Genomic DNA, 11,242 nt, shown 5'->3' with positions numbered 1-11,242 from the left:
GACTCGTATCTGAAATGAGCGACAAGAGTACAATGACGGCCTTATAGGATAATGAGGGGAGAAGTGCAAGTGTTCCGGCGGTCTAAGGTTCGAGCCTCATACAGGGCGCACTTTTCCTCCCAGGATTACAGTCGAACCCCGTTCGCTCGAACACCCAGGGACCGGTGAAAATACCTCGAGCGTCAGAAAGTTCGTGGCAAGCGGATCGTTTACCTTCAGTATAAAGAAATTGGTGCTTTACATCTAGTTCGAGCTAACAAGAAATTCGAGCCAAGTGAGTTCGAGCCAACGGGTTTTGACTTAACTTTAATATTGATGTCCAGCATTCACTGACGTCTACAACATAAACGACATTTTCATCATAATTACAAAATGTCCGACTTTCATATTACTCCTCACATTTAAGCTACAATTACAACATTCAAATATTGACAACACGCCATCATTTATTATTCTTGTGACTTTCATAGAAAGTTGCAACACATGGAAAATGACATCATTCGCTATAATCGTGACAATTATTACATTCGTCATATTTGCAGCAATAACAACTTTCATAATCCTCACATTATTATCGTTGTTATTGTATAACACTTGCTTCGTTTGCAACATTCGCATTTTCCCGCTATTCACAACATTTACAACAGGCAACATTCAATAACTTTTGACTTGACTTAAAACATTCACGACATTCATGACCAGGGGTAAATCCATAATTTGATGTGAAGTGGGTGTAGCTTAGAGGCGTAAGATTTTAACTTGTACCCCGATCTCTGAACCGAATTTTGTTAATAAGTTTTGGCATGGAGATTTGAAAGTTAAAAAATTAAAGTCCGAAATTGTGCTTTTTTGGCGCATTTTATTACTTTTGTTATCCTGTATTTAAATAGAAAGTTAACTTTAACGATTAAAGGGGGAGAGGCGTGCGCACCCCTGGACCCACTACTGATGGAATTTAACACCTGTTACATTCGTGAACACATTTTTAAAGCATGTTTAGGACAGTTAAGATTAAAGACATTTACAACATTTGCTTAAAATCTTTTAAAAGTTGACCAATACACACACACACGCACGCACGCACGCACGCACGCACGCACGCACACACACACACACACACACACACACATACTTGTGATAGGGATTATCGAGTAGAATCCAATCGGTGACAGTCGATGCTGTATAAAACCCATGTTGGTACTGAATTTGGATCATCCTTGATATTGAATAGTAAGAGCTCAATGAAATTGATGATTTACTTTTGACGTCTTGAAAGGACCTCTTTGCCTCTGCATGCTTTGAACATTCATCAATTTTTGCTAGAATAAATGTTGTATTTTTCATTTTTGTTTGTACTTTATTTATTTACAATTTTTGGACATACACGGATGTATATTTGATCTTATCTGATACATCTGATCAATTAAACGATAATTCATAAAATCAAATGAGTTCTTTGCACTTATGAATTGAATTTTGCATCGAAATACTAAATTTCCCCATGCACTTCCATACAGTATATAAAATGTTTATTTTGCTATAGCTTCGTAAAATTTGGGTCAATTTCATTCAAATTTAAAATTTGTACCCATTATGAAGCCTTACAATATTCACGAAAACACCATTTGTAAGAAATTGTTTCCTGTAATTAAATTGGATGCGTGCTGTTTAAATATTTTTGTTGCCGTTTTAACTAATATCACACCGGAAGTCGTTCTTTTTCACGAAGGTAAATGGTGACAAGTGTTGTTCTGAAATATGTGCTGAATTATATCACATTTAATCTTGATCTAAAGACCTTTTCGTTTGTTTTACGTTCATTTGTGAAGTTAAGTGAACACATATTGTCGTTTCTGTGTATTTATTTTTGCTTTATTTCCATTTTCAGATTCAGAATGGGGCGCCGACCAGCTCGGTGGTAAGCTTTGATATTTATAACTCTTCTGAGAAAACACATGCGTAAATCTTGAATTTGAATGATGCCATGTACACAGAGGCGTATACAAATATGGAGCTGAGAGTTTTTGTTATGAGCCGAAGGAAGACTCAAGAGCTGCTCTTAATCTATTTAATTCTTGGATAAATGACGTCGTAATTGAAATGGTTTATTAATTTGATTACTTTTTTGAACTGTTGAATTCGGGGTTTATAGCCCTTTTGTTTTTATGGTTGTTGATAATAACTAAAAATCTTTTCACAGGTTAACAATTGAAACCTGATGCACATGTTGACAGGAACCATCCAATCATTCTAACATGAGGATCATATTTCTTGTGAAAAAAAGAAAGTAGAATTATGCCCCTTATTTGAACAAGGAATTCAGACCAGCATTTGCATTCACTGTAATATATTTTCTTTGTCTGTTGAATTTATACTCTTCTGAGTAGGGAAAGATGAAGAATGCTATCAGTGTTTTTTTCCGTTTTAGTTACAGATACTGTAAAAACAAGCCTTACCCAAAGTCCAGGTTCTGTCGTGGTGTGCCAGGTAATGATCAATTTAACATGGAACTGCATTTTATTTTTAGTTTATTGATCTTGACTCATGATTTCATATTAACATGCTGGTGAAACTTGTCCAATTGTTTCACCAGCCTGATTTAAGATTTCTGCAAATTTAATGTGTACCTTTACTTTTGTTGTCTGAAATTGGCATTCAGATTATTCTCATCCCAATATGTATGCTGAACAGGTTGTTGAAAAAAACAGTAAATGTTATTTGATGTTTGAAATATATCATAAAGTTATATTTTACCATGCATCTGTATTTTGCGCAAGATGAGCACTAAATAGGCTGAGGCAAAGTTAAAAAGTGACTATATTAACCATATGTAGCTAGATATAGTGTACAAAATGTTATTTTTCAGATCCTAAAATCCGTATCTATGACTTGGGTCGAAAGAAGGCTTCTGTAGAGGACTTCCCTCTGTGTGTTCACCTTGTGTCAGATGAATATGAACAGCTATCCTCTGAAGCTCTGGAAGCTGCCAGAATCTGCGCCAACAAGTACCTGGTGAAATTCTGTGGCAAAGAATCCTTCCACATGAGAATTCGGCCTCACCCATTCCATGTGGTCCGAATCAACAAGATGTTGTCGTGTGCTGGGGCCGATAGGTAAAAGTGCAAGATAGTAGAGGCAATATCATATATTCAATAATGCCAATCTAATGATGTCTTAACCTACATTGTATGAACTCTGTGATTTTAAACACATTTGCTGAAGATTGGCTCTAAGTCATGTTTTGATAGCAGATATGAGGAACAAACAACTAATTTCTTACAATTGTCTTGGTCAAGTATATGTAAATACTCTTAACTAACCATAGTAAAATAAGATGTACAACTACTACTGTTTTGTTAAATTCAGGCTCCAGACTGGGATGCGTGGTGCGTTTGGCAAGCCCCAGGGCTTGGTTGCCCGTGTGCACATTGGCCAGCCTGTCATGTCCGTTCGTGGCAGGGATCAGCATCTCGCCAGCATCATTGAGGCCCTGAGGAGAGCCAAGTTCAAGTTCCCTGGCAGACAGAAGGTTAATAGTTTTTCCTTGTTATGGGGAAAAATCACTTAATTAAAATGATGCTTCAGTGGGATTGCGACCTCTGTTGCCAATGGTTGTCTCACAAATGCTCATTCAACCACCCAGTTATATTCTATTTAAAAAATGGAGATTTACTAGTCACATGAAACCTAGCACAATCAAATGGTATCTGAATTGATTTGATAGAATCCATGGAACAATTGTGTACTTGGGAAGGATTTAAAACAATGCAGTACACAATGGTTTGAGGATTCTGGGTGAAAAAAGCCCCCTGGCCTCTTTCATCTACACTGAAAAAAATCCTTCATATAATCCTATGGAAATTGAACTGGTGTATACCAATCTTGTGAAGTTTGCATTACCTACATTGTCAGAGAAAATCTCAAGATAACAATTCGTAGCTCAAGATTGATGTAGTTTTTATTAGATAAATAATCGTAAATAATATTCTACACATTTTTGTGCTGGTCCAGGTCCAGCTCCAACGAACATTTCATATGTTGGTTTGGCGTTCTAACCCTGGAACATCAAATGTTGCTTGTAGCTATATTTGTGTAACATTTGCTACATTGAAACACTATTGCAACTACAGTTTAATCTTGAATTTATATGTAAAATCTTTGAAATATGTCTAGCTATGTTGAAGGACATTTTACCCCTCGTTCAAGTTTTGTCTCTTATTCTGCATTACTCCAAAAGTGACATTGTTATAACTTGGAAGCAATTGCAGCCGACCAGGTCCAGCTCCAAAGAACATTCGTATGTTGGTTTGGCGTTCTAACCCTGGAACATCAAATGTTGCATGTCGCTATATCTGTGTGGTTCTTGTCACTCAGAGACTCTATTGCAACTACATGCTTGTTTCTTACATATTTAATATAATAAAATGTTTCTAGGCTTTGTTTAAGGAGTCACTTATCTGTATGCTAATATACTAGTGGGAAAATGAATTGAAACAAAACATTTCATAGCATGCTATTTACCTCGATTATCTGACACACAAATGTTACAAGGAACATAAAGGTTCTAATAACTTCACTGGAATGAACCTTGTATGGTCCTAAGGAATAGAAATGTGAATAATGGGAGCTTTTGAAAGGGATCTTATGAAGTTTCTATAGATAGATAGGTCATTGCATATATAAAAATTTTAATATGGAAAACAAATCTAATGATGTTGTACCTACATTGTCAGATTGCCACTGATGAAATGACACTACTGAAGATTGGTGATATTTAAAGAGTTGACGTTTTACTATTTACATCTGTTTTTCATTAAAAACAGCTCAGTTGAAAGGGAAAATAAAGTTTATGTGAATACCATTGTTCTAACCCTGGGAGATCAAGGGTTGTATGTTGCTATTATTGTTTGACTCCTGTATACAAAGATGATTTAAACTTTATGTGCATGGGTTTTGGGTTGTTATTGTTTTTCAACAAAAATGTCAGTTACATTTAATATCAACTGTCAAGTTTATTTCTTTTGGTGTTCTGTTGGAAGTGTGGTTTTGAGTTGTTGAATATGTTTGAGTTATTTCGAAGGACAAGCATTTTTGCTTTTAAACCAGGCCCAGCTCCAAGCAACATCTTTCTGCTGTTTTGGCGTTCTAACCCTGGGAGAGCAAGGGTTGTATGTCGCTATATCTGTTCGATCCCCTTCTTGCAGAAACCCGATTTCAACTACATGTACATCTTGGTAGAAAAGAACAAGAATTGAGCTACATGTTTCGACATTATGTACTACCATTCAGTGTTAGACACTACCCATTTTTGCTTCAGAGTCTGCCAGACTACCTACTTACAAATGTTAGGAGTCTTGTCATAATCAAGGAGTGCAGTTTAATGTTTGTTTGGCATTTTTACCCTTGAACGTTGAATTTTATGTTGCCAGAGGCTATTTGATGTCTGTGTCACATTTGCTACATGGAAACACTGTTGTAACCTAAAAAAAACTTCATGAGTGTGCTAATGCTTGTTTTCAGGGATCAGTATTTGGGTTGAATTCCAGTCGACCAGGTCCAGCTCCAAAGAACATTAATATGTTAGTTTGGCGTTCTAACCCTGGAATATCAAATGTTGTATGTCGCTATATCTGTGTGGTTCTTGCCATTTAGAGACTCTATTGCAACTACATGTTTGTTATGCCCCCACAAAGTGGCGGCATATAGGGTTGCCCTTGTCCGTACGTACGTCTGTCCATACGTACGTACGTACGTACGTCCCGAAGATTGTTTCCGATCTAATTCTTGAAAACCGTTTGTCCAATCCTCACCAAACTTTAAACACATGTTTGTGACCATAATATCTTGATCAAGTTCGATAGTCATGGAAATCGCTTTAGTCATTTAGGAGTTACGGCCCTTTTTTGCCAAAAATACTTCAAAAATATATGTTTCCAATCTAATTCTTGAAAAGTATGTGTCCAATCCTCACCAAACTTTACATACATGATTGTGACCATAATATCTTGATCAAGTTCGATAGCCATGGAAATCGCTTTTGTCATTTAGGAGTTACGGCCCTTTATTTGCAAAAAAAAGACATGAAAAATACGTCCCGAAGATTGTTTCCGATCTAATTCTTGAAAACTGTTTGTCCAATCCTCACCAAACTTTAAACACATGTTTGTAACCATAATATCTTGATCAAGTTCGATAGTCATAGAAATCGCTTTAGTCATTTAGGAGTTACGGCCCTTTTTTGCCAAAAATACTTCAAAAATCATTATGGCTTATTTTCTGTGACAAAAAACCGAAGTGGGGGCATCCGTGTCCTATGGACACATTTCTAGTTTCTTATATAAATTTGCTGCAGGCTTTGTTACAGTTACATATGGAAGGAAGTAAATGATTAATACATATATGGTGAAAATGAGTATGTTGTATCGTGAAACCTGTACGAGGCTGTGTTCATGTATTTTTATATTTTTTCTGTACCTTTTGTGTGTGTAGGCTACTTCATGGTGCTAAGATATATTTATTTAAGATGTAGTGTTGTAAAAGAAAGTCAACTTTTCACATCCTTAATTGGACTAACTATCCAAACTTATCAGGAATGAACCTTGTATGATCATTATTCAAAAGTCTTCAATGTGTGACTTGTGACAGACATATAACTGAAGGGTTTGAAGAGTAGTTGATGGAAGCATAATAGTAAACTAGTTTTCCATTGACATGTATGAATATATTGCAAAGACCAATCTAATGATGTTTTACCTACATTGTCTGATTGCCACTGAAGATAATAATAAGCACTGAAGATTGGTGATATATTTCGAAAATTAATATATAAGTTAAATAACTCATTTAAAATTTGATCACTCATTCCACTTACAGCTGTAGTTAAGAACAAAAGACAGTTATAAGTGAATACACAATCTTGTCACTTTTTTTTAAGCCAGACCCAGCTCCAAGCAACATTTGTCTGTGCTGTTTTGGCGTTCTAACCCTGGGAGAGCAAGGGTTGTTTGTCGCTTTATCTGTTTGACTCCTGTCTTACTGACAAGATTTCAACTACAAAAGTCATTTTCTGTATGTAATTGTCAGTTACAAGGTTTGTTTGGCTACCGTCTTGCCGAAACTCTTGTTTCAACTATATGTTGCCAGAGGGACTAGACACCAACTGATTAAAAATAAAAATGCAAGAAAAAAAGGTTGTCAAATATTTGCATAAAATTGATATCATTAAGTACATCACATTGAATCTTACTTACTGTTGTACCATATCCTGTAAAACACATTTATCTTAAGCAGGGTTCCCCCTGGGTTCTAAAAAGTTGTCGCCACTTTTTCGCGGGGGGTTAAGGGGGCCTTACGGGTCCAGGGCAGCGCCCTTGTGGGGGCCAAGGGGGCAAAGCCCCCTGAAGCTCATGGGGTTTAAGCATTTTAAGAGCCTTAAATTGCATTTAATTAGCACATTGTCGAGCAAATCATAACATTTTGTTGTACATGAAGCACAATATATTAATAGCAAATTGTTATTCTGTTGACAAAATTCATTGTTTATGGACTAGTATATAAATAAAAAAATATTGCAAAAAATGTGACATAAACATCAATATGTTGATTTCAGTCTAATGCCTGCATACAATAAAAGAATACATTTGTGAAATTATGAGATAAATTTAAAATAAATGGAAACTCAAAGAAATATACATTGTCAAACTAGGGCCATAACTTTCCTAATAGAAATTTGTCTACCTACTCTTTACTCCAGCCAACATATTAGAAGCCTTATCAAATGGGGTTTAATCCTATTTATTTGATTTCTGTTAATCTTTTTGACACTTTTTGAACTCTTAGAATGCTGCATTTATAGCAATTACAAATTGCGACAAAACCGAAAGCGAGTCTATTTTTAGCGCGTAAACGTCATTACGAAATTTGCATATAACGTGACTTTCCGACAACATAAAATTCTACGATTTGCATATTTAAAACTAACACGATAATTACGCAACAACAAGGCTGTTGAGCTAAATATTAAAATTGTTTGCTAATAAGAGACATAACAGTTAAAGGATGTCATTGTTTATCCGTGAAAGCAATAAAATTCTGCAATAATTAGCAAGGTGTTGACTGGGCCGTGACTGCTTGCCCTAATTATCGGATTAATTTTTGTTGTCGCACCAGCAGATGCGCTTGATTTATGACAGTGACAGAATCGATTATTATGCAGGCCGCATGGTCACCACTTACGTCATTTTAAGAAAATATTTTAGAAAAAAATCGTTGTCGCCATAAATTCGCCAAATTTGAAAAGTTGTCGCCACTTTTGCGATTTTGTCGCAAATGGCGACAATGGCGATCGCCAGCGGGAACCCTGCTTAAGCATTTTTGTGTATTTTTCCCAATTCAAAATCTACTGGGTATGTTGACACAGTAAATTAAAAAATAACATTGGTATGTTTATTGACACTTGTCTCTCTACTCTCACATGCTAATTATACACACAACATGGCTTCCCAAAACTGCTGTGAACAACATAAACACAAAGCCCAATAGATGGTCTTTGTTGATGAAATTGACGGGATGGAAACTTCACTAGAATACCACTGCTGAAAATGTTTGACTTGAGGATCAGAAAAACCATTCCACACTCCATTTAAACGAGGAAACTTGGCGGAGATATAGTGTTAGACAACATGGATGTTGGGAATATATTTTAAACCTTGTAAAATGATGTATTATTGCCCATATTCTAGCTTGAATTAGACTAGTTTTGACAAAATACTGTATTTGCCAATTTTGGGACCATCAAGTGTGTAGTCTCATTTATCTTAAGTACATTGATTCAGCATTACTCTTTTGTGACATGTACTACCATTGCAAGAGTTTTTTGTATTTTGTTGATTTGCTGTTAAAGGTTTCGTGTCATGTGGGAAGCGTAAATGTGCCAGTTATTTATAAGTTGAGGCAGGTCCAGCTCCAAAGAACATTCGTATGTTGGTTTGGCGTTCTAACCCTGGAACATCAAATGTTGCATGTCGCTATATCTGTGTGGATCTTAACATTCAGAAACTCGATTGTAACAACATGTACATTAGTATTGCTGTCTTTCTTTGCGTATTTTGAAATTCAGATTTAGCTATGATACTGTGTTTTCCTCACTATCAAGTAAGACTTTGTGTACCGATAGTCTCACAATCTAAATGAAAATTGAACTGGTGCAGACCAATCTTGTGATGTTTGCATTACCTACATTGTCAGAGAATAACTGAAGATAACAACACAAAGCTGAAGATTGGTGATCATTAGATAATCAGAAATAATATATCCACATTTTCAACAGCCAGGTCCAGCTCCAAAGAACATTCGTATGTTGGTTTGGCGTTCTAACCCTGGAATATCAAATGTTGCATGTCGCTATATCTGTATGGTTCTTGCCATTCAGAGACACTATTGCAACTACATGTACATTATTACTGCCATACATGTTCTGTGGGCATAATAAAATTCACATTTGTTTTCCTCACTATTTAACAGTGTTTGACAAGGGAGACCATGTCTAGTATCATAAAATTTAAAGTGAAAATTGAACTGGTGTAGACCAATCTTGGGATGTTTACATACCTACATTGTCAGAGAATAACGGGAAAAATAACCTATAGCTGTAGATTGGTGTTCTTTAGATAGATAACCAAAATGATATTTCAAACATTATTATTAACCAGGTCCAGCTCCAAAGAACATTCGTATGTTGGTTTGGCGTTCTAACCCTGGAACATCAAATGTTGCATGTCGCTATATCTGTGTGGATCTTGTCATTCAGAGACTCTATTGCAACAACATGTACATTAGTAATCACTATTGTTGTCTTTCTGTGGGTATTTTGAAATTCAGATTTAGCTATAATACTGTGTTTATAATATTTTACAAAGTGGGACAAGTGAGACCGTGTGTACCAACAGTGTAGTATCATAAAATTTAAAGCGGAAATTGAGCTGGTATAGACCAATCTTGTGATGTTTTAATAACCCATATTGTCAGAGAATAACTGAGATAAAAACCTGTAGCTGTAGATTGGTGTTTATTAGATAGATAACCAAAATAATCTATCGCACATTTTCGACAGCCAGGTCCAGCTCCAAAGAACATTCGTATGTTGGTTTGGCGTTCTAACCCTGGAATATCAAATGTTGCATGTCGCTATATCTGTATGGTTCTTGCCATTCAGAGACACTATTGCAACTACATGAAACATATTTTTCAAACTGTTTGTTACACAATAGAGATGGAAAGAAATTACATTGAGTATTGCTCTCTATTTCAGATCTTTGTATCCAAGAAGTGGGGCTTCACAAAGTGGGGTCGTGAGGACTACCAGAGGATGCGTGAGAGTCACCACCTCATATATGACGGAACTACCGTCCAATACAAGCCTGACAAGGGTCCCCTTGCCGCTTGGAAGACACGCATGGAGAAAATCTATGGATAATTTATTGTTACAGACTACCATGCTTGGAATAAATAGAGAGAAAAATGATAATGTGTTTATTAGTGCATACCTACATGTAACTGGAAACTATTATTTGCAATGCCCTTGAGGCTTGTGATAAGTAACAGTATGTATTCGAAATGAAAATGAATAGTTCACTGGATGAAGCTCGTATATGGTTAACTGGGACGAAGCACACTAAATATGGGTAACTTGGATGAGGCGTGCTAAAAAGAAATAACTTAGACGAAGCTCACTATATGATTTACTGGGATGCGGTTCAATATTTTGTGTAAGGCCTAAAAAAAAATACATTTGGTTCGGGTTACCCGACCCTACCTACGGAATAGGCGCCAGCCCTACCGTTTTTATAGTCAGTTTGAAAAAAAAAATTGAAAAATTAAAAAATTAAAAAAATCTCGTTTTTTTTTAATTGCTTTTTAATATTAAGTTTAAACCTTAAATGCTTATACAGAAGATAGCTTTAACACCATTCTCCAATGATGAAAATTATTTTCTTATATAAAACCTAATAAAATAAAAAAAAGCCTACCTACCCTACCTATTTTTTTTAAGGATGTAACCCTAACCAAACAATTTATTTTTTTTAGGCCTAAGCTCACTAGAGTTAACTTGGACAAGGCTCTTCATTTTATTTACTCTGAAAAAATGACTAAATATGGTTAACTGTGACAAGGCTCACAGAAGATGGTTGACTGGGGCAAACTTTAATTAATATGGTTAACTTGGTCAGGACCACAAAATATA

At 35.8% G+C, this 11,242-nt stretch overlaps 1 protein-coding gene and 2 non-coding genes across 3 annotated transcripts; all 3 read left to right on the top strand.

Moving 5' to 3' along the window:
* Positions 1 to 1,819: 1,819 nt before the first annotated feature.
* LOC128220371 (60S ribosomal protein L10-like) lies at positions 1,820 to 10,519 on the top strand. Its single transcript, XM_052928741.1, has 5 exons — positions 1,820 to 1,918; positions 2,429 to 2,487; positions 2,867 to 3,113; positions 3,367 to 3,529; positions 10,310 to 10,519. Exons 1-5 carry the CDS (start codon positions 1,896 to 1,898, stop codon positions 10,472 to 10,474), a joined length of 657 nt encoding a protein of 218 aa, XP_052784701.1. The 5' UTR covers positions 1,820 to 1,895; the 3' UTR covers positions 10,475 to 10,519.
* On the top strand, positions 6,734 to 6,802 carry LOC128225300 (small nucleolar RNA SNORD34). The gene has a single exon (XR_008259652.1). It is a non-coding gene; the product is annotated as a small nucleolar RNA SNORD34 (small nucleolar RNA).
* Positions 9,211 to 9,284, top strand: LOC128225301 (small nucleolar RNA SNORD34). Its single transcript, XR_008259653.1, has one exon. It is a non-coding gene; the product is annotated as a small nucleolar RNA SNORD34 (small nucleolar RNA).
* Positions 10,520 to 11,242: the final 723 nt, after the last annotated feature.

Source organism: Mya arenaria, chromosome 2 (genome assembly GCF_026914265.1).
Source record: "Mya arenaria isolate MELC-2E11 chromosome 2, ASM2691426v1".
Lineage (NCBI taxonomy): Eukaryota > Metazoa > Mollusca > Bivalvia > Myida > Myidae > Mya > Mya arenaria.
The sequence above is the reverse complement of the archived record's forward strand: the minus strand, read 5'-3'. Positions and strand labels throughout refer to the sequence as shown.

Excerpts from the sequence above, each read along its gene's own strand:
- LOC128220371 (XM_052928741.1), top strand. The coding sequence starts at position 1,896 with ATGGGGCGCCGACCAGCTCGGTG. Across the intron at positions 1,919-2,428 it reads GGGCGCCGACCAGCTCGGTG|TTACAGATACTGTAAAAACA; the intron begins GTAAGCTTTGAT and ends TTTCCGTTTTAG. Across the intron at positions 3,530-10,309 it reads AGTTCCCTGGCAGACAGAAG|ATCTTTGTATCCAAGAAGTG; the intron begins GTTAATAGTTTT and ends TCTCTATTTCAG.